Source organism: Hypanus sabinus, unplaced genomic scaffold (genome assembly GCF_030144855.1).
Source record: "Hypanus sabinus isolate sHypSab1 unplaced genomic scaffold, sHypSab1.hap1 scaffold_1479, whole genome shotgun sequence".
NCBI lineage: Eukaryota > Metazoa > Chordata > Chondrichthyes > Myliobatiformes > Dasyatidae > Hypanus > Hypanus sabinus.
In genome coordinates this window covers 35,298-59,454 of record NW_026779553.1, presented here as the reverse complement: position 1 = coordinate 59,454, position 24,157 = coordinate 35,298, and the positions used below count along the sequence as shown (strand labels likewise).

At 43.2% G+C, this 24,157-nt stretch overlaps 1 protein-coding gene across 3 annotated transcripts; it reads left to right on the top strand.

Moving 5' to 3' along the window:
* Positions 1-855: 855 nt before the first annotated feature.
* LOC132387015 (zinc finger protein 135-like) lies at positions 856-14,377 on the top strand. 3 transcript variants are annotated; one of them, XM_059959377.1, is made up of 3 exons: positions 858-902; positions 2,401-2,526; positions 11,966-14,377. In XM_059959377.1, the coding sequence occupies exon 3, from the start codon at positions 12,371-12,373 to the stop codon at positions 13,508-13,510; it is 1,140 nt and encodes a 379-aa protein (XP_059815360.1). In that variant the 5' UTR covers positions 858-902; positions 2,401-2,526; positions 11,966-12,370; the 3' UTR covers positions 13,511-14,377. The 3 variants fall into 3 exon arrangements, 2 of the variants coding, with proteins under 2 accessions (XP_059815360.1, XP_059815361.1); XR_009509742.1 differs by lacking the exons at positions 2,401-2,526; positions 11,966-14,377 and adding an exon at positions 2,564-5,427 and having other exon boundaries at positions 856-902; XM_059959378.1 differs by lacking the exon at positions 2,401-2,526 and having other exon boundaries at positions 881-902.
* The last annotated feature ends 9,780 nt before the right edge of the window (positions 14,378-24,157 follow it).

Genomic DNA, 24,157 nt, shown 5'->3' with positions numbered 1-24,157 from the left:
TCTCTCTCACTCTTCCTCTCTTCGTCTCCCTCTATCTCTCTCTCTCCCCTCCCTCTCCTCCCCCCTCTGTCTCTCTGTCTCTGCTGCAGCGCCTGTCTGACGTCACAGACCCGCCTCACTCAGGCACTCAAAGCGACACTCACAGTAAACGAATCTGCGGTCTCGTAACACAATGCACCTCTAAAGTCTGACAGCAGACTGGCGAGTGAAACTTCGATGGTGCAGAGTCAGAAACCAAAGAGTTGCCAGCCTGAGTCAGGCTTTGCGGCTCCAGAGAGAGAATGGGTCTGGAGTTTACGAGGAGGAGGAGAGGGAAGAATCAGACCAACAGGATATGGCTACAAAAGGAAAATCAGAAAAAATTGGAAACTGGTTGACCGAAAAAAAAGATTGTTAGTATCTGCAAAATACTGGTGGAAATCAAAAGATTAGGCAGCAATTGTGGAGAGGAATAAATAAACAACTTTTAGACCGATCCTCTTCAGCATGCCTAGACTGTGGACTCCGCTGCTTAGTTGCTACCTGAACTGGAGAGCTCCTCCAGCATTTTGTGTGTGTGCGCATCTCTGTATGTCCAGCCACTGCAGAATCTCTTGTGTTTTATATCCACATTTTACTTTGGCATTAAATACACGTTGATATTGAGTATATTGTTCATGTGAGCCGCTTCCTGCGTTAAAAAAGCTGCAGACTTTTTCTATATACCCGAAAAAAAAAGATATGGACATTGAACCGGTACTTCAAGAACTGTTTAATGGCACCGGTATTACCCAAAAGGCCCTGCGCGAATAAATCTTATCAGGCGCTGAAGCACTGATGAACTGCGCAGGCGTCAGGGGGATGACATCCCCGAGTATCACGCATGCGCGCAGCACACGAGGCCTGGAAAATGTCGGTTGAAGGTAAGAGCGATTCTCCGTGTTTTTATCTTAAACACCGATTTTAGGATAATTCCTCTGAATTTCGGACACCGTGGGCAGCAACCCCGGGACAGTCCTGTTCTCTTCCCTCTCTCTCAGCCCCTCGATCCGTACACGGGCCCCGGGGAGCTCCCGGCTGATGAGGGAATGGGAACCGATGGATCTCTCAGACAGAGCTGAGCTCCAGCTATCTAAATGCAAGGATTAGGAACTCGGAGAAAGGGAACAAAACCCGTCTGTGGACACTCTCTGGAGGTCCAAGATTCGTATGTTACACGACCGCTGGACTAAGTGTGTAAATGTAGGAGTGGACTATGCTGAAAAATAGATGTGCTGGATTTTCTAAAATTGACTCCTTCTATCTTAGGCCACAACCTTATCTGTCATTCCTTATTTATTTATTTATTTATTTATTTATTTATGTATGTATCTATCTATCTATCTTATATATGGAAAAGCAGCATAACATTAGATGATCATCACCATAAGATGAAAGTTGAAACCTTAGCCTTTGCTTTAAATCAGTACTTAGTCTTTCCTGTGATTAGAAAATCGGAATCTTGGTTAAATTACTGGACATAAAGTATGGTGAGGTACATTGCTAGCATTGTAGATTAGCAAAGATTCTACTTTGGATTGGACTTCCAGAGCACAGTTACTGGATATCCACAGGACAGTACTGTCAAAGACTAAGATGGTACTTTCAAATAGCATTGGAAAGGAAATGAGCGGGAATTTTTGCAGTGATACAGGGCAAGAGAAGGATTGGAATTGAGAGGATAGTTCTGATTGATGATCTCCATTCATGCCAACAATAATTTTATAATAATTATTCTGTGATTCTGTGTGAAGCTTTCCCTGGTCATTTGCCACCTCTTCTTGTGATTCTGCTCCTAAATGTGAAAACTTGGGGAAGTGAGTTTAAAATTATGCCATTGAACTGGTTGTAAGAATGGATCACACCTATTGGTCCTCATTTGCTTTATTCAGATCCTTGTCAATAGCATAAATAACTGAATAAACGTTTCATTAGAACGGGGTGGATTAAACTGAATATATAGGATCTTTAAATTATACCCCTTCCCACTTATTATTTTCACTGGAAAAGAGATGTTGAAATTCTAAGTAATCATGACTAAAGTGTAATATGGTTTTAGAAAAAAAGCTCAAGGTCAAATAAGCGTGAAACATCTGGCGAGCATTTTATAGGAAGGGACATTAAAGACATTCATCATTCATGCTGATTTTTCCTCCCAGCACTGCCGCAAATACACAAACCACCCCACCTCCCTTCAGATCTACTCCATGCTGTGCCTCATGAAACAGCCAAGATTAGCGTTCACCATCTGTGGGAAAAATTGAGTACAAATACCTAATAAGATTGGGATGTGTACATTTTTCTATACACATGAAAAGAATGAGGTATGGACATTGAACCGGTGCTTGCAGAAATGTTTAATGGCACCGTGATTACCCATAGGGCCATTCATTAAGAATTTCGCCGGCGCTGAAGCGCCGATGAAATGCGCAGGCGTCAGGCTGAGGACGTCCCTGAGTTTCAGGCATGCGCGCAGTACACAGAAGGCTTTGAAAATGTCGGATGCAGGTAAGAGTGATTCTCCGTGTTTTTATCTTAAACACAGACTTCGGGATAATTCCTTTGAATTTCGGACACCGTGGCCAGCAATCCCGGCACAGTCCTGCTCTCTTCCCTCTCTCTCAGCCCCACGATCCGTACACGGGCCCCGGGGAGCTTCCGGCTGATGAGGGAATGGGAACCGATGGATCTCTCAGACAGAGCTGAGCTCCAGCTATCTAAATGCAAGGATTAGGAACTCGGAGAAAGGGAACAAAACTTATCAATCACCCATCTGTGGACACTCTCTGGAGGTGCAAGATCCATACGCTCCACGACCGCTGGACTAAGTGTGTAAATGTAGGAGTGGACTATGTTGAAAAATAGATGTGCTGGATTTTCTAAAATTGTCTCCTTCTACCTTAGGCCACAAACTTATCTATCACCCCTTTTATTTATATATAGCAGTATAACATTAGATGATCATCACCATAAGATGAAAGTTTAAATCTTAGCCTTTGTTTTAAATTAGTACTTAGTCTTTCCTGTGATTAGAAAATAGGGATAAAGTATGGTGAGGTACATTGCTAGCATTGTAGATTAGCAAAGATTCTACTTTGGATTGGACTTCCAGAGCACAGTTACTGGATATCCACAGGACAGTACTGTCGAAGACTAAGATGGTACTTTCAAATAGAATTGGAAAGGAAATGAGAGTGAATTTTTGCAGTGATGCAGGGCAAGAGAAAAGGATTGGTGTTGAAAGGATAGTTCTGGTTGATGATCTCCTTTCATGCCAACAATAATTTTATAATAATTATTCTGTGATTCTGTGTGAAGCTTTCCCTGGTCATTTGCCACCTCTTCTTGTGATTCTGCTCCTAAATGTGAAAACTTGGAGAAGTGAGTTTAAAATTATGCCATTGAACTGGTTGTAAGAATGGATCACACCTATTGGTCCTCATTTGCTTTATTCAGAGCCTTGTCAATAGCATAAATAACTGAATAAACATTTCATTAGAACGGGGTGGATTAAACTGAATATATAGGATCTTTAAATTATACCCCTTCCCACTTATTATTTTCACTGGAAAAGAGATGTTGAAATTCTAAGTAATCATGACTAAAGTGTAATATGGTTTTAGAAAAAAAGCTCAAGGTCAAATAAGCGTGAAACATCTGGCGAGCATTTTATAGGAAGGGACATTAAAGACATTCATCATTCATGCTGATTTTTCCTCCCAGCACTGCTGCAAATACACAAACCACTCCAGCTCCCTTCAGATCTACTCCATGCTGTGCCTGATGAACCAGCCAAGATTAGCAGTTCACCATCTGTGGGAAAAATTGAGTACAAATACCTAATAAGGTTGGGATGTGTACATTTGTCTCCCAATTTATGATGTAGGAGCATTGATATTATGCTGCTTTATGCGTAAAATATACAATCCTCTTTGTTCAATTCTTTATTAGCTAGTGAACTTGCAAGTTTGCTTCATGGAGTTAAGCAATTTAATTTTAAACAACAGCATGAATTGATAAATGTTACCAATTTTAAATAGCAAAAAGTTTATAGTATTTTTTTCCTGGGAAAAAATAGAAGGGGGAAAAAGAAGACTTTTGGTCTGAAGTTTGAATAGTGTTATGATGTGACTGCATTTTTCGAAAGAAAAGAACAAAAATTGTAGTTATCCAAATGCAGAAAGGTTAATCCTACATTAAATGTGAATTACGATTAAGAGATCCAAGATAATGTTAATTTAATAAAATAATTTAAATCCAATTATTGCTTTAAATCTACATTATACGTGAAAGAATGCATTTTAGGTAGCTCAACACCTCATGCAGGTCAGTCAGGTATCTCTGCTCCCTTTAAACTTGCACGTTTCTGTTTCCCAGATGCCTTTGAAACTTACTTTGACCTTATTTTCTGAGCTTCTTTTAAACTTGCAGGTTATGTGGAATGCATCATTCTATAATGTGATGTCTAAAAACAGTGATTTGGAAGTGAGGTATGATGTATTAATATGAGAACATCTAATAATACAGAAAATCTGCTGGTCCGACACCCAAGACCCAACCATGGCAGGTTCACTAAGTTTTACTGTGGTTCGTCACATGTTTGGAGGGCTGTCGCCTGAAAGTAATGATCATTAATCACCATCAATGTTACATAGTTCACACTAAAAATAAAAGCACAAGGGAGAAATCGGCCTCTGCCGCACCTTTTTTTCAGAGTGCTCAGTGGTTCATTTGAAATCAGGTACAGAATTTACCTGCACTTCTGATGGGAAATCTGTTGGATGTGTTTCTGACAGACATAAACCCAAAAAATGTTATGAGTCAATGCACCAAGTGGATTGAACGCCAGCACTTTTGAACATTGTGTTTCAGCCTATTCTGTTTCAATCTTTATGAAATGTGAAATAATATGAAAGGTCTAGAACAGGGGTGGGCAAACTTTTTGACATGTGGGCCACAAAGGGTTCTAAAATTTGACAGGGGGGCCAGACCAGGAGCAGATGGACGGAGTGTTTTGGTAATACACCTCATAAGAGAAAATAAAATATCATGGGATATGTAGAAAACATGTGCTTTAATTTCAATTGAAAATGAACAAATGCATTACAACAAAATATCTGTCTTTGAAGTCCCATGGTATTTAGCTATTTATTGAAATGACTTTTAAAACACTGAAAATTAAATTAATAAAATACAGCTTTTTTAAATAGTAACAGTTATTATTTTAAAGCACTGAAAATTCTGTTATCCTTCAAGATATTATCATCATCACTCTCCTCCTGACTGTCTTTATTTCAAAACCGGTAGGAGATGCAGGTCTACTTGTCCTCCTCCTTCTTATTCAATAGTCCCCTGTGCCAAAACTCAACAACGACCAGCACAAAGACAGAACAATGCCAGCGTGCCAGTATGCGGAGCGCGTTATTTGATCTGGAGCGCATTTTTTATTTTGAGAACGTACGTGCACCTGCGCACTACTCGTGTCCATCACTTAACAGCAATGACATGTAACATGTAAGGCTTATTGAAAAAAATATTTTCAAATGCATTTTTTACATAACACAACGAAGAAACTTATTTTTAATTTCAGTGGGAACAGTGTTGTTGGTCTCCCTTTTTAGCCAGCGCATCAAAGTCTGGATTTAGTTTTGTTGTGGCGATTCTCAGGATGGATCTGAGGGGTTGGTCAGTTAACTTGGATCTGTGGCTGGCTTTGTTGATGTTCATGACGCTGAACGCCTGTTCACACAAATAGGTCGAGCTGAACAAAGAGTAAAGCGCAAATGTGGAGTAATACGCTGCACCTCAACAAAGGTCAATGTATATAGAGTGCGTCATCTATTGGGAAAACGCCAGAATTGCGGGGAAAAGACGGTAACGTTTATTAATATAATTTCATCAAGTTCTGCGGGCCGGATTAAAAAGCTTAACGGGCCGCATATGGCCCGTGGGCCGTAGTTTGACCATGCCTGGTCAAGAACTTGATAGAGGGCTAAAAGATTACGAGAGGCATAGACAGGGTGGATAGTCAGTACCCGTTTCCCAGGGCACCAACAGCAAACACCAGAGGGCATATGTATAAAATTAAGGGAGGGAAGTTTAGGGGAGACATCAGGGGTAAGTTTTTTTTCACAGAGGGTTGTGAGTGACTGGAATGACTTGCCAGGGATGGTGGTGGAGGCTAAAACATTAGGGGTATTTAACATCCTCTCGGACAGGCACATGGATGAAAGAAAAATGGAGGGTTACGGGGTAGTGTGGGTTTAGTTCTTTTTTTTAAGGTTTATATGGGTTGGCACAACATGGAGGGCTGAAGGGCTTGTACTGTGCTGTAGTGTTCTATTCTATGGCTCTAAAATCTTTTACATCACCAGTTGAGAAAATCATCTTTGTTCTACCTCCAATCACAAAGAGGAAATCTGCAGATGCTGGAAATCCAAGCTACACACACAAATTGCTGGAGGAATTCAGCATTAGTACTCTTTTCCATAGATACTGCCTGGCCTGCTGAGTTCCTCCAGCATTTTGTGTGTGTTGCTTGTTCTCCCTCCTCTCGGTCTGCATTTTTCTACCAGTGAGAACATGCTTCCACCAATTCTGTCTGGCTACATAATGATATCAAACACCTTTGCCCTGGCCACCGAGTAGCTTTCACATCACAAATGTGCCAGACTCCAGGGAGACAGACTACCACCCTTAAAGGCAGTATTCCTTGGCATTACCATCACTGAGTTCACCTCTGTCAGTCACCTGGGTGAGACTTCAGGGGAAATACTTATGTACAATACTGTGTGTATTGTGGTGATGCAAGAGTTGCTGGAGAATTTTCAAGTGGGAAGAAGTGGAGTGATATTTGGAAATCTGAAATTGAAAGCATCATTTAGCAAGAAAATCACAAATAGGTGGTTTGCAAAAGCAGCGGCGAGTAAATCCTTCATTAACCTGTTACATAGGTTGTATGAGAGTGCAGATGAACTCAATCAAGACTCAACCAGAGGAGATTAAAGTTCTTACTGACAGTGACTTGCTCGCTGTTGAAATGAATACCTCTCTATATAAAATTCAGTTTGCACATGTTGTTGTCACTGGGTAAAAATTGTACAGTACAAGGTTTTTGCACACACTGGTCATTACAAATTAGAGGGTATATTGGTGGGAAGGCGGGGAGACCTCCAGTGTCCCTGACGCCCTCACGTAGAAGGTGTATATCCAGCTGCACTTTAAGGAGTTAGAGCTGGAACTGGATGAATTCCGCATCATCCAAGCGTCAGAGGGTGTGATAGGTATGATGTGCAGAGAGGTGAGTTGCACCCAAGGTGCAGGACACAGGAAACTGGGTGAGAGTCAGGAAGGGGAATGAGGTTAAATAGCCATCGCCGAGTACTCTTGTTGCTATCCCACACAACAACAGGTGGACACTTTAGAAACTGTTGGGGGGAATTACCTGGCAGAGGAAAGTCAAAGGGGTGATAGGGGATTTGTTAGTTAGTGGAACAGAACTAGAAAGGGATGAATATCCTAGTGGCAAGGCTTGCTGGTGCTCCCCTGTGGGGTGGGTGGTTAAACTAAAGTTGCAGGGAGGATTGGAGCCAGAATGACAGAACAGATAGTGGAGAGGTTGAATTGAATCGAATTGACTTTATTACTTACATTCTTCATACATGAGTTGCAGAAATCTTTATGTTACGTCTCTGTCTAAATGTGCAATGTGAAATTTATAATAGTTTATAATAAATAGTATGTACAACAGGACAGTCAGGATAAATAAAAGTACAATTGTATCAGCATGAATTAATCAATCAGAGGGCCTGGTGGAAGAAGCTGTCCCTGGGCCTGTTGATCCGGGCTTTCAGGCTGTGCTACCGTTTCCCAGATGGTAGCAGCTGGAACAGTTTGTGGTTGGGGTGACTCTGGTCCCCAATGATCCTTTTTACACAGTGGCCCTTTTTACACACCTGTTTTTGCCAATGTCCTGAATAGTGAGAAGTTCACATCTACATATGCGCTGGGCTGTCCGCACCACTCTCTGCAGAGTCCTGCAACTGAGTGAAGTACAGCACCCATACCAGGCAGTGATGCAGCCAGTCAGGATGCTCTCAATTGTGCCCCTGTGGAAAGTTGTTAGTATTTGGGGCCCCATCCCACACTTCCTGAACCGCCTGCGGTGAAAGTGGTGCTGTTGTGCCTTTTTCACCACACAGCCAGTATGTACAGACCCGGTGAGATCCTCGGTGTTGTGTGTGCCAGGGAACTTAAAGCTGTTCACCCTCTCAACCCCAGATCCTGGGTCAGCCTGTCTCCATTTCTCCTGTAGTCTGCAGCCAGCTACTTTGTTTCAGTGACATTGAGGGCAAGGTTGTTTTTTTGACAGCAAACAGATGTCATTCAGACCTCAGGACATGAAATTATGATATTGTAGCCATTACTTGGACTTGCTTGCGCTCAACAGTCTGAGGGATTTCAAGGAACAAATCTGTAGAGAGATTGCGGACTATGCCAAGAAACAAAGGTTGATAAAGTGAGTGATTTTAACTTTCTGTTTATTGACTGGAATCCTAGGCTGTAAAAGGACTAGATGGGGTAGAGCTTATCAAATCTACCTTAATCAGTATATAAAATTCCCGATGTAGAAGTGTGCAATAAGCTATTGGGAAGTGATCTAGGGCTAGTGACAGAAATTAGTGTATGGGAACACTTTGTATCTACTGATCATGAGATTCCAAGTAAATACAGAAAAGCAGAGGCCTGGACCTCTCTTGAGATTCTAAATTGAAAGGCCAATTTTTATGATATTTGCAAGGATTTGACAAGTGTTAATTGGGACAGGATGTTTTTTAGCAAAGCAGTACTTGGTAAGTGCGAGTTCTTCAGAAGTGAAATTTTAAGGGTGTAGAGTTTGTATGTGTCTGACAAAATAAAAGTTGAATGGTAACTAGTGCAGGGAATCTTGGTTTTCAAGAGATATTGAGGCCCTGGATGTCTCGTTCCTCTAAATGCCACGGACTGTTGGGTGCAACCAAAACTCATTAATGACAACCATTTCATAATTCCACTCCTGAACTCATCTGACTTTCCTTTAGTTGTCTTCTGTTGGATTCTAAAAGCTTCCTAATGGTCTTTTGCTCTTTTGTTTGCCCTGTCCTCTGCTTTTATGTTGGTTTTGGATTCTCATTTAACCCACGGTTGTGCCCTGCTGCCATTCCAATGCTTCCACGTCTTTGGGATGTATCGATTACTCAGCTCTCGAATTGCTCCCAGAAACTCCAGCCATTGTTGCTCTGTTGTCACTCCTACCTTTTCCCTTCCAAACAAGTTTGGCCAGCTTCTCTGTCGCAGAAACATGGAGAAGTTCAGTGGAGAAACAGGCTATTTGGCCCATTTAGTCAATGCCACAAAAACATTTAAGCTCTCTAATGCAACTACCTGCACTGGGATCATCACCCTCCGTACCCCTACCATCCAGGTACCTGTCAAACTTCTCTTAATGGTGAAATCGAGCTCATATTCACCACTAGTGCTGACATCTCATTCCACACTCTCACGACCATTTCAGCAAAGAACTTTTCCAAATGTTCCCATTAAATTTTCACCTTCCCCACTTACCCATGACCTCTGGTTGTCGTCCCACCCAACCTCAGTGGAAAAAGCTGTTTGCATTTACCCTATCTATACCCTCATAATTTTGTTTACTTCTGACAAATCCTCAGAGCAATGTAAAATTTCCTTGTTTATGTTTAGAGCCTTTTTTAGGTGTATAAGATGATGAGGGGCAGTGAGTGTGTGGATAGCCAGAGGATTTTTTCCCAGCGTTAACATGGCTAACAGGATGGGGCATAGTTTTAAGGTGCTTGGAAATATATGCGGAGGGGATGTCAGGGGTAGGTTTTTTACACAGAGAGTGTTGGATGTGTCGAATGCAATGCCAGCAGCGGTTGTCGAGGCGGATACAACAGGGACTTTTAACACTCTCTCAGATAGTTACATGGAGCTCAGAAAAATAGAGGACTATGTGCTAGGGAAACCCCAGTCAGTTTCTAGAGTAAGTTACATAGTCGGCACAGCACTGTGGGCCAAAGGGTCTGTAATGTGCTATAGATTTCTATGATTCTATGAAATTCAAGGGAAATCTCCAAACCCACGGAGTGGTGACTAGTAGTGAATAGTGGGAAAGTTACTGGAACGTATGTGCAAGAACCGGAAATATAAGTATTTGGATAGATGTGGACTGATTAAGGATAGACAGCATGGCTTTGTGCATGGTAGGTCATGTCTAACCAGTCTTACAGAGTCTCTTGAGGAAGTTATCAGGAAAGTGGTTGAAGACAAGGCAGTGGATGTTGTCTACATGGACGTTAGCAAGGCACTTGACACAGTCTCATATGGGAGGTTGGTCAAGAAGGTTCAGTCACTCAGCATTCTAGATGAGATAGTAAATTGGATGAGACACTGTCTTTGGCAGAAGCCAGAGTGTGGTAGCAGATGGTTGCCTCTCTGACTGGAGGCCTGTGACTAGTGGTTGCCACAGGGATCAGTGCTAGATCTGTTGTGGTTTGTCATCTATATCAGTAATCTGGATGATAGTGTGGTTAACTGGATTAGCAGATTTATGACCACCAAGACGGGTGGTGTAGTGGACAGCGAGGAAGACTATCATGGCTTGCAGTGCAATCTGGACCCCCTGGGAAAATGGTTTGAGAAATGGAAAATGGAATTTAATTCAGACCAGTGTGAGCTGTTGCACTTTGGTTTGACCTACCAAGGGAGGTCTTTCACAGTGACTGGTCGGGCACGGAGGAGTGTTGTAGAAGAAAGGGACCTGGGAATACAAGTCCTTAATTCACTGAAAGTGGTATCACAGTTAGATAGTGACGGAAAGAAAGATTTTAGCCCATTGGCTTTCGTGAACCAAATCCTGACAATAGATGGATATTATGTTGACTTGTAAAAGAGGCCTAATTTGGAGTATTGTGTGATGTTTTGGTCACCTACTGACAGGAAAGATTTAAAAGAGATTCAAAGATTTCAGAGAAAATTCACAAGGCTGTTGTCAAGTTTGGAGGACTTGGGTTATAAGGAAAGATTGAACAGGTCAGGACTTTATTCTTTGGAATGTAGAAGATTGAGGTGAGATTTGATTGTGGTAGAGGGGCATAGATAGTGTAAATGCAAGCTGGCTTTCTCCACTGAGATTGGGTAGGACTTCAACCAGTGGCCAGGGGTTAAGGGTGAAAGGTGAAATGTTAAGGGGAACATGAGGGGAAACTTCTGCACACAGATGGTCATCTAGGTTTGGAATGAGCAGCCAGCACAAGTGGTGCACGCGAGCTCGATTTCAACATTTAGGAAGTTTGTGTAGGTACCTGGATTGTAGGAGTGTGGGAGGGGCAATTTAAATAGTTCAGCACAAGACCAGATGGCCCAAAGGACCTGTTTCTGTGTTGTACTTTTCTACAAGAACTTGAAATATTACAAAAATTCACTCTAACCCCTTTTACCAGCTGTGCGGACCAACCAGTCATCTCAGCAGGAATTTTTTTATATGGTGTTAAAGCTGTAGCACTTTAAGTTAATAATACATAAAAGAATTCCCAGATGCACATCCACAAAGATAATTTGCGTGAGACTGTTTCAGTTACTGTGGGGCCAGGCACCCATGCAGCTCAGCAGGAACAGGGAATAATACCAATGGAGAGAGTCAAACTGAGCCAGGTCACAGATTGGAGATGGTAGAAATGCCCCCTTCTTATAGAGACAGGAAGAGCATCGGAGAGTTTGATGGTCATTCCAGATACCAGCACTCTGCCCAGTCAGGAGGTGATTTCTCTCTCCAACTTGGGTAGAACCTCACTGTAACAGTGTGATACCAGATCAAACCTTGGCAACTCAAGTAATCTCATCGGAAATGTTGTCCTAAACCCATTGATGGATTTTGTAAATCTTTTCACAGGTTAAAAACGAGAAGGAATTTGTCACCGGGGATCTCAAACAGAAAACGCCAGTTTTGCTGTCTCTGTCTGGATATTTAAGAAGTGGAGCGAGGGATTCAATCGACTATCCTTCCTGCTCAGACTGTGGAGAGGGATTCAATTGATCATTTGACCAAATAGCAAGCCAGTCATCTTACACAGGAGAAAGGCTGTTCACCTTCTCAGACAGTGGGAATAGATTCACTCAATTATCACAATTGAAGGTACATCAGCAAGTTCACACTGGGCAAGGCCATTCATCTGTTCTGTGTGTGAGAAAGGATTCAGTTGGACCTGTGGACACACCAGTCAGTTCACACCATACCTGGTAGAGGCTGGTGATCTGCTGAATTTCTGGGAAAAGATTCACTCAGTCATTTGACCTTATGGCTCACCAGCGAGTTCACACTGGGGAGAAGCCATTCACCTGTTCAGTCTGTGGAAAGGGATTCACTCAGTCATCCAACCTACGGAGTCCCCATCGAGTTCACACTGGGAAGAGGCCGTTCACCTGTTCAGAATGTGAGAAGAGATTCACTCAGTCATCCAACCTACGGAGTCCCCAGCGAGTTCACACTGGAGAGAGGCGCTTCACCTGCTCAGTCTGTGGGAAGAGATTCACTCAGGCATCCAACCTACGGAGACATCAGCGAGTTCACACTGGGGAGAGGCCGTTCACCTGTTCAGTCTGTGGGAAGAGATTCACTCGGTCATCCAACCTACTGTTACATCAGCGAGTTCACACTGGGGAGAAGCCATTCACCTGCTCAGAATGTGGGAAAGGATTCAGTGAGTTATCCAACCTACTGGTACATCAGCGAGTTCACTCTGGGGAGAAGCCATTCACCTGCTCAGTCTGTGCGAAGGGATTCACTCGGTCATCCCAACTACAGAATCATCAGCGAGTTCACACTGGGGAGAAGCCATTCACATGCTCAGAATGTGGTAAAGGATTCAGTGAGTTATCCAACCTACTGGTACATCAGCGAGTTCACACTGGGGAGAAGCCATTCACCTGCTCAGAATGTGGGAAAGGATTCAGTGCTTTATCCAGCCAACTGAGACATCAGCGAGTTCACACTGGGCAGAAACCGTTCACCTGTTCAGAATGCGGGAAGAGATTCACTCAGTCATCCCACCTGCAGAGTCATCTGCCAGTTCACACTGGAGAGAAGCCATTCCCCTGCTCAGAATGTGGGAAGAGGTTCAGTCACTCACGCTCCCTGCAGAGACACCAGTCAGTTCACACTGGGGAGAAGCCGTTCATCTGCTTAGTCTGTGGGAAGAGATTCACTGAGTCATCCAGATTACTGGTACATCAGCGAGTTCACACTGGGGAGAAGCCGTTCATCTGCTTAGTCTGTGGGAAGAGATTCAATAACTCATCCAGATTGCTGGAACATCAGCGAGTTCACACTGGAGAGAGGCCATTCACCTGCTCAGAATGTGGGAAGAGATTCACTCACTCTTCCACACTACAGAGACATCAGCGGGTTCACACTGGAGAGGAGCCATTTACCTGCTGAGAATGTGGGATAGGATTCACTCAGTCATTCCAACTACAGGCACACCAGTCAGTTGTTATGAATCCCTAGGTTTTGTTTGCTGTGGACTGTCATTTTAAGAGAGAGAGATTAGGAAGTTTAATCAGTCTGACTTGCAGCTTGTTTACATCACTCACAGCTTGTTTAGTTTTAACTGAGGACACAGACACTCAGAGTCAGACGGAGATGAAGGAGGAAAAATGGAAAGATCGATACAAGGGAAGTAGGTGCCAAGGGTCACTGTTTGGAATTTTCCTATGCCCGCAAGTATGGGTTAATTATCGATTCATCATACATCGTCTGTGTGGTTGTCACCTCGTTTGATCCATAGGAGTGGATCTGATTTGGGGTATCATGTGAAGACCACCGATGTGTTAACCCTTGCCTGGGTGTGGTGTGGTAATTCACTTGAAGATGATACGCCTTGTGACAAGTCACTTTGGGTGATAATTATTATGTGGATTTGGAAGGATGACAGATAATATCTACAGTGACTGTTCTCTTGTTTTACCACCATGGAACCTGTGGAATTCGACATAATTGCCTTCTCTCGACATTTACCCTGGATTACATATATCTCTCTCATCACCTATTCTGTGGTTGAACTGAACTTTCATACTTTACCATCTCAAGACTCCAAGCCTTGTTCCCCCCAAGCTCAATAGTTTTGGATTTATATTTACACACATATATACACATAACACTGTTAACTTTTGTTTATCTTGCTTAAGTTACTATATTATAAGTCGATTCTAATAAAGATAGTTTTAAGATCAAAAACAGACTCCTGGTGTAGTCTCCACGAGGAAATCTGCAGATGCTTGGAAGTCAAACACACACAAAATGCTGGTGGAGCACAGCAGGCCAGGCAGCATCTATAAGGAGAAGCACTGTCAACGTTTCAGGCCGCGACCCTTTGTCAGGCAGTCTCAGGCAGTCCTGACGAAGGGTCTCGGCCTGAAACGTCGACTATGCTTCTCCTTATAGATGCTGCCTGGCCTGCTGTGTTCCACCAGTATTTTGTGTGTGTTGTTCCAGGTGTAGTCTATTGGTGCTGATTCGTTTCTAAAGCTTTACGATTCATAACAAAATTGGGGCCTGCATCTGGGATAATGAACAGCTATGGGGGCGTAGTCATTAATTATCGATTTCATTGGGGAAGTCCCTTTTGATATGTTTGTGTGTAGAAAATCAGCAGCGGATGCTGATTATTGTTTGGAAGCGGGAACCTCTGAGGCATTAGAGGATGCCAGACGGATTGAGTTGTTGAGTCTTGCTGGAAGGTTAAAACTTGCTATGTTGAAATTGACAATGAGGAGGGAACAGATGCAGAGGGTAATAGCTGAACATTATGTATCTGAGGGTGTGTTTAAAGTGGAGGAGTTGGACGTGTTTCCTGGAAGTAAACCTAGTGAGCTTGAGCTCCAGGACAAGTTAGAAAAATTAAAGATGGAGGCTCCGGAAAGGCAGAGGCAATTTGAGGCTAGAGAGGCAGAAAATCAGAGAGGAGGCAGAAAAACAGAAGGAGGAAGCAGAAAGACAGAGGCTATTCGAGCTGGAAAAGATACAGTGGTTTCAGCAAAGGGGTCTAGCGTTAGACTCTGGTAATAAGTTTGAGGCTAGTCAGGAAATTAAATTGGTACCTCCATTTGATCAGAAAGAGGTTGATAAATACTTACAGCATTTTGAGAAGGTTGCTTAGAATTTAAAGTGGCCAAAAGAGGGTTGGTTCTCTTACAAAGGGGGAGGCTTAGCAAGCCTATTCTGCTTTGACAGTTGATGAAGCAGCTGATTGTGACATAGTGAAACAGGCTGTGCTCAAAGCTTACGAGTTGGTCCCAGAATCATACAGGCAAAAGTTTTGAAATTTGTGGAAATCTGTGAACCGGACATATGTAATTTGCTTATGAGAAGTCTGTGTGTTTTGATCGCTGGTGCACATATATGATGATGATGATAAGTATATGATGATTTTAATAGCTTGAAAGAGTTAGTTTTAATTGAAGAATTCAAAAGGTGTGCTCCTGACGACATAAAGACATATTTAGATGAAAAGGATACTGCCAATTTGCAGGAGTCTGATAGAATAGCAGATGAGTTTGCTTTTACTCATAAGGTTAAGATTATCCCAAATAAGAGCTTCCAAAAGAGTGCCAGAGATCACCAGGGTAAACCAAAAATTACAGCTGTGACTGGTGACAAGAGTAAGGATGAAGGGAAGCAGTTGAAAGAGAAATATTCTGGTCTTGCTTGTTACTATTGTAAGAAAGCTGGTCATGTGATGGCTAATTGTTCTATCCTGAATAAGAAAAATGAAAAGAAGCCAGTCCCAAATGCCGGTGTTCAGTTTGTTGACGCACCTATAAACCCACAGGGTTCTGAACATTCTGTTGAGGCTCAGTTATGGACTGAGAACTCTGACTGAATTAAGAAGGCTTTTGATCATTTTATGTCAAATGGGTTTGTATTAGTAAAGGAAGGGTCAACCCAACTACCAAAAATTCTTCGAGTTACTGGGGATTCTCAGTCACTTATATTAGACAGCATTCTAAAGTTTGGTGATGAGACGAACACTGATGAAGTAAATCTTATTAAAGGCTTTGGGGGTAGCATGGTTTCTGTGCCATTGTACAAGGTAAATTTACTGTCAGGGTTGCTTTTGGGACCTGTTAAAATTGGATTATACTCCATTTTACCATTGGAAGATGTTAGTTTGCTGTTAGGGAATGACCTAAAATTGTTCCTGCAGCGCTGTTGACAACTAAGACAACCGCTGACGACCCACAGATGGATTTTAACATTTATCCTTCCTGCGCAGGAACTCAAAGTATGGCTAAAAGTATGCCGACGCAGACGAATCTGTGCAGCATGATTCTGATACCCATGATAGCCAAAATCGGGATTCAGGTTATGATGACTTGTCAGGGAATTTCTGCCTTCATTGTTTCAACAGGATTCAGTCATAAGTCTGATGAGAAAGATTTATCCCTGTCTGGGAAGGAGTTTATAGCAGAACAGAACCGAGACCCTGAGATTGAAGCTTTAAAAGAAACAGCCCTCTCAGATGATGAGATTAAGAATGTGCCAGTAGGGTATTATCTCATGATGAAGTGTCAATGAGGAAGTGGAGGCCACCTGCTATACCAGCGAGTGAGGAATGGGAAATTGTTCACCAAGTTGTAGTTCCTAAAGTTATATGGCTGAAATTTTAACTTTGGCCCACAGTATGCCATTAGGTCGACATTTTGGAGTGAATAAAACTGTAAACAGTTATGTAATAATTCTACTGGCCTAATTTGAGGAAAGATGTTGTGACCTTTTGCAGAAGCTGTCGCACTTGTCAAGTTGTGGGTAAACCGAATCAGGTCACCCCAGTGGCCCCACTCTGCCCTATAACTGCATTCGGTGAACCCTTTTAAAAATTTATAGTGAGGGGAACTTTGTCCTTGTTAAAGGAACAGTGGATTGATGGGGATGTACATGTTAACTTGTTAGACTCTGTTTAGAAGTTCAAGAATAAATTACACCAAGTCTGTAGTTTAGTGAGACAAAACTTAAAGATCTCTCAAAACAAAATGAAGTGTTGGTTTGATAAGTGGGCTTGAGAAAGAAAATACCAGATGGGAGATAAGGTGCTTGAAATAGTCTCTTAAATTAATGATCTGAATAATGCTATTAAAACACCCGACCAACGTAAACTAACACAGGTGGTACACATAAATATAATAAAGCCATATTTTGACAAGCAGGCACCGTCTGTGAGTGTTGTTGTCAAAACATATTGAGAATGAAACAATCGACTCGTCTGAGAATTTTCACAAGCCAAACATGGTCCCAGTTAGGCTAATGAACTCGGTTGTTCCAGAAAACATTGCTAACGAGTTGGCTCATCTGCAGCCAAAGCAACAACAACAGCTGAAGGAAGTAATCCTGATGTTTAAAGATTTATTTCACGATGTTCCCAAGCAAACCACAGTCGCAGTACATGATGTAGATATTGGTCAAGCCAAACCGATTAAACAACACCCATATTGCATGAACGTCGAAAAGTGTAAATTGGCTGAGCAAGGAATTGAATATATGATGAAAATGGTATTATTAGTCCTTTGGCATCAGATTGGAGCTCACCCTGCGTTATTGTGCCTTAACCTGATGGTGGTGTTAGATTTTGCACTGATTATGGGAAGGTAAATGCAGTAACAAAAACAGAATCCTCTCCTATCCCTAGGGAGGATGATTGCATCAATAAGTCTGAAAAAGCTAAATTTCTTACAAAGATTGATCTGTTGAAAGGGTATTGGTGTGATCCATTGACGGACAGAGGTAGAGAAATTTCTGCATTTGTGACACCTTCTGGGTTGTATGAACACAATGTTTTCTCTTTTGGAAGGAAAAATGGTCCAGGATCAATCCAGAGAATGATTGATTCTGTAATTCCAGGGTTAGAACACACAGATGCCTATATTGATGACTTAGCCACAGGGAGTGACACTTGGGAAAAGCATATCTCTGCAGTAGAGAAGCCGTTTGACAGGCTTTCTCAGGACGACCTTACAGTTAGCTAAGAGTGAATTTGGCCATGCCACTGTGACCTGTCTTGGCTATGTTGTTGGTCAAAGCAAGTTGGCTCCTGTTCGGGCAAAAGTCCAGGCAATTTCTCAAGTTCCTATTCTGACTGATAAGAAGGCTCTTAGAAGGTTTCTGGGAATGGATGGATATTATCGTAAGAACTTTGCTGCTATCGCTCTTTCTCTGACCAATCTCCTGAAGAAGCGTGAAAAGTATGTTTGGACCGAACCTTGTCGGGAGGCATTTGATCGATTGAAAGTTATTATTTGAGGTTAGGCCAATCAATGTAGTGCTGTCAGCCAATTTCATTAGCAGGTTGGAGCTGTGGGTGGCAACACAAGTCATGGGTGCACAGAGAGTAAAGGAGAGGGCCAAAGAGACAACCCTGTGGGTTATGTGTGCTGAGGGTCAGAGAGACAGAGGAGATGGAGCCCACTCTTACCACCTGCCGGCGACCTGACAGCAAGTCCTGGATCCAGCTACACAAGGCAGGGTGAAGGCCGATGTCTCTGAGCTTCTTGTCGATACTTCACGCCTTTGTATGGCTACTGCTCTGCCCATGACTGCAAGGAACTGCAGAGAACTTTGGAGAGCAGTGAACATCAGAGAAACAAGCCTCCACTCCATGGACTCTTCCTACACTTCCTCTCCCTCAGGAAAGCAGGGCATGTACACAAAGAACCTCATAACCTGGACATTCTTCCTGCAAACCCGCTCCCCCATCGGGGAAGAGATACAAAAGCCTTAAAGCGAACCACCCGGCTCAAGGACGGCTTCCTGTCTGCAGTTATAAGCCAAATGAATGATAAAATGGACTCGACCTCACAATGTAACTCGACGTGACCCTGCACCATATGTCTATCTGCACTGCACTTTCTCTGCAGCCATAATGTTTGTTACAGTTATCGTTTTATCGTATATCAGCTCGATGTACCGTTGTAATGTATCGATCTGTGTGGATGGTAAGTCAGGGAAGATTTTCACTGTCGTTCAGTACATGATGATAATAAACAAATTCCCCATTTTAAGTGTGTGCAAATATTAGACAGACTGAGCTTTTGCTCTGGAACCACAGAAGGAAACTGAACTGTTGTCTTTCTGAGGAACGCAAATAAATAGAAAAGGCTTTAATCTCTCATTACGATCTGCGGTAACTGGGATCAGGTGACCGGTGGTGGGTCTCCCGTATCAATATCAGAATCAAGTTTAATAGCACCGGCATATGTCATGAAATTCGTTCAGAAGTAGAACCTAATTTTTGAGCATAGATTTTAACAATTGTGATTTAATATAAGAATATAACTATCACATTGTTAAATTATATAGATAGTACAAAATGAAAAAAAGATGTAATAAACTATTTTAATTGTGTGGAACTATTTGACTGACTGGGTTGTTGCTTTGGAAGTAGTGGAGTGAAGCTTAACTGAACTGCACACATTTATGAGAAGCTCAGATAATTATAAAAAGCTAAATTCTCACTTAAGTGGGTCAGACACCCAGAAACATCGGCAGCACTTCAGCAGGTAAAAACAGTGGAATGAAACATGCTGAAAATATTGCCGAAAAAAAAACCATATTGTCCACCACAACGAGAGGACGTGACAGATCCGGATCTCACTGCCTTGTCTGAACGGGGAAAGATGAAGCTCCACGTATAGGTAGAGCAGTGACCCGCAGATGCTGCAGATCTGCAGAGAAACGTGAACAGGAAACGGGATCACATGGCCGCTTTGGTCTCTCACCCCCAGACAGATGTCCGTTTACCCACTACTCTGTGGAAAGACGCAAACGCCGCTCACATCTCCACTCACCTTAACTGGATTAGACATTTCAACCCCCAGGAAAAATATATCGTCTGTCCACTCGATCTATTCCTCTCGTAATCTTATAAACGTCCATCCAGTCTCACCCCAGCCTGCGCCGCTCTGGAGAAAACAACACAAGTTTGTCCAGCCTCTCGTTATAGCTCATGCCCTCTAATCCAGGCAGGGTCCTGGTAAACCTCTTCCCCGCCCTGTCCAAAGCCCCAACATCCTTCCGAGAATGGGGGCGACCAGAACTGTATGAAACACTCCAGATGTGGGCTAACTAGTTTTATAAAATTGTGTTACAAACTGTAGCGTTTTAGAAACAAACCAGTAGCAATAGAGTTCACACTGGAGTCTGGTTTTGATGTTAAAACCATTATCTTTAGTAGTATCGACTGATAATATAGTAACTTAACGAAATAAAGGAAAGTTAACAGTGTAATGTGTATATATGTGCAAGTATAACTCCCAGACTATCGAGCCTGAGGGAACAAAGCTCAGAGTCTTGAGATGGTAAAGTAGGAAAGTTCAGTAATACACGGAATAAGTTATGGGAGAAAGATATTTGTAATCCAGGGTGAAACGTAGAGAAACGGCCGTTACTTCAAAATAACCGCCGTCGATGTTCTTATCCGTTGAATCCGTCCACATACGAGTTATCAGCGAAAGTGACCTGTCACAGGAATACCGTCTTCCAGGGGTTACCAAACAACATACCCAGGCAAGGGTTAACACAAGATATTCCACAATCCACTCCTATGGATTATAGGAAGTGACAGCCACACACATTCGTTGTGGTTCCGTGTAGCGATGATCAACCCACTCTTGTGGGCATAGGAGACTTTCAACCCTCAGCTGCGACTAACTGAAGCGATCAGCGTTTCCTCTCTCTCTCTCTCTCTCTCTCTCCCCCCCCCCCCCCCCACCGACTGCCTGTCTGCAGATCTCTCTCTCTCTCTCTCTCATGGTTCAGTCCACAGTCAGCGCTGTCAGCCTGTGACTGACGTCATAGTCCCGCCTCCTCACGCCGGCGCTCTTAAAGAAACAGTCACAGTACGACCGCAGGCTCGGAACAGCCGCAACACAACTTCCCGACTTTTGAACTCAGTGCTTCAACTAATAAAGACAACCATGCCATTTGCCTTCTTAACCACCCGATCAATCTGTGCAGTCTCTTTCAGGGAGCAATGAACTTGGAGTCTAAGATCCCTCTGATCATCAACACTGTTCAGGGTTTTGCATTTAACAGTGTACTGTCTCATACATTCGACCTACCGAGCTGCCAAGATGATCATCACTAATCAAATCTCACTGAGATTTCTCAGGTCCTGTTGAATTTATTGCAAAGTGCACAAGTAGGGGAAGGTACAGGTACAGAGAGACGCTGACTTGTAGCAGCATCACAGGCAAGTACATTCAGATAACACACGGAACACAAGTTATACGATGCTCTGTCAGTAACAATCTATAAATATGTTTTCTGTCATCAACAATATATAAAATACATTGTGTCATGATCACTATTAAAATGTGCATTTTGTGTCAATAACAGACTTGGAAATGTTGAATGTGCTCCCTGTCTGCATTCCTCCTGTAATCTACAACCAGCTCCTTTGTTTTTGTCACAACGAGGCAGAGGTTGTTTTCTTGACACCCCTGTGTCCGGGTGATGACTTCTTCTCTGTAGGCTGCCTCGTTATTATTTGGGATTCGGTCGATCAATGTAGTGCCGTCAGCAAATTTAATTAGCAGATTGGAACCCGCCACTGCAGCCCCACAGTGCACTATGTACTGATTGCAAAGCTACGAAATTGCATGTGAATAGCCTCCCCTCCCTCAACTCCAATCTTTCTGCGTCACCAGCAGACTGGGACATCTCACATCTCGCTGCCTCCTCCAGGACAATAAACTGTGAACAACTGTGGTCAGGGACTGATCTCTGGGGTACTCCAAACGGTACCTCTTTCCAGTCTGAAAACGTCCCACTCATCCAGACACACACTACCGGCAGTTTATCGATCTCCAACGAAAAAGCCTAATCACCTACTCCTGAGGGTCAATACCATTGCTAACTCTGAGTTTACCACCGTCAAATGCCGGGAGGGACATAATAATCTGAAAGTCTCTAGTCACAGCCGTGTAAATAAAATGTGATCTCAGTCAGTGTGTGGCGCATGCTCAGAACGCGAAGGAGACAGACAAACTGAGCCACGTCACAGACCGATGAAGGGGAGGAAGGATCCATTTTGATACAGAGGGGGAAGCAGAGAGTTTGATGTTGTGGTTGATTCCGGAACTGTGGCCAGTTAAAAGATGAAGTCTTGTCCCCCCAAATTGTTTTGAGATGTGACAGTGTTTTTCTCTGAAGGCACCATGGAAACTAAATAATCTGAGTGGAAATGTTGTCCTTCACCCACTGACGTGGTTTGTAAACTTTTAACAGTTTAGAAAAGACAAAGGATTTGTGTATGGGAATCACAAACACAACAGCACGATAGTTCCGCTGTATCTGTCAGTTCACCAGCGCTTGAATGTCGCCGATCCTTGAATGTGGAGGCGGAGATGGCGGAGAAGACAGCGCTCCCTCTTGCTGCAAGGAGAGCCCGAACATGTGTCCATGCCCGTGTCTGATTGGATACATCGCCCTGACGTTATAGCAGTACTGGCTCTCATTTTGGAAGGGATTCAGTCGGCCATCGCAGATACACCAACAGCTTCGCTCTGGGAAGCGGCCGTTCACCTGCTCCATGTGTGTGAAGAGACTCATTCAGTTAACCCACCTTGTGATGCTCCGGTGAGTTCACAATAAATAGAGGCCACATTTCTGTCCGGAGTGAGCAAAGAGTTTCATTCAATCATCCCAGCTGCTGCAACACCAGCAACTTCACATCAGGGAGGAAGTTCAAATCAGCTCCGTGTTAAATGTTTAACCATCATGGCGACTGAAGGCAGCTGCAGGTTCATAAGGGACTGTTACTGTCAGATTCTGCAGTTCTTGCGGCTGCTCATCGCACCCAGGACTGAACCCTGGTCACTGAACATTGGAGGAGTCTGTTCTGCTGATGTTAGCCTTAAACTAGACTGGTGTTTAATATTGTGGAGCTGTGAAAGATAAATCAATTCTGTATCAAATCCCATGTCGCAGGTACTTAATGTCACTGCCAAACTCACAATTTACACTAGAGCGTCCACTTGATCCATCTGGTCCCTGCCTAGGTTTCTGTTCCATATCAGTATTTTCAAATTTACCTCTCACTCTCGCTGTTGCAAGGTGTCACCACTCTGTGGGAGAAGTGATTTCCCTTGGATTTCTTAGAATCAGAGAAATCTGCAGCAAATTACAGGCCCTTCGGCCCACAATGTTGTTCCGACTGTGTACCCTACTCTAGAAAATGCCTAGAATTACCCTACCACAGAACCCTCTATTTTCCTAAGCTCCATGTACCTGTCTGAGATTATCTTAAAAGACTCTATTGTACCTGTCTATACCACCGTCGCTGGCAGTGCAGTCCACACACCCACCACTATCTGTATAAAAATATATATCTCTGACACCTCCCTTGAACTACTTCCAAGCACCTTAAACTATGCCCCCCCACGTGTTCGCCATCTCGGCCCTGGGGAAAAATCCTCTGACTTTTCACACGATCAATGCCTCTCATCATCTTACACACCTGCATGAATTTCCTGCATGATTTCCCCCAGGCTAATTAACAGGATGAGCTCGCTGAGTATTTGACCTTCCCCAGGGCTCTGGACTAAGGTGGTTAAATTCCTTTTTTCCTTGCTCTTTTCAAATTTTGTGTCATTTTCACTAATTTCAAAGGACTGTGCCTCAGACAGCTGGGTTGTTGCAACGCGCCTCTAAACCCTGACAGCGGACTGGCGAGTGAATCTTCGGTGGAGCAGAGTCAGAAAACAAAGAGTTACCAGCACCAATCAGGGCTTTGGGGCTCTGGAAAGAGATGGGGTCTGGAGGTTCCGAGCAGGAGGAGGAAGAGGAACCAGACCAGCGGGATGTGGCTATGAAGGAAAGATGAGAAACATTTGGAAACTGGTTAATCGAAAAACAAAATGGTTAATTTCTACAAAACATTGCAGATTATCAGCAGATCAGGCAGCAAATGTGGAGAGGAATAAATGGGCAGCATTTAAGCCGATCCCCTTCAGCATGTCTAGACTGTGTACTCCTCTGCTTAGTTGCTGCCTGAACCTCAGAGCCTCTTCAGCATTTTGTGTGTAATCATCT

What these genes read in the sequence shown, in the direction of transcription:
- LOC132387015 (XM_059959377.1), top strand. Translation starts at nt 12,371, where the DNA reads ATGGCTCACCAGCGAGTTCACACTGGGGAGAAGCCATTCACCTGTTCA.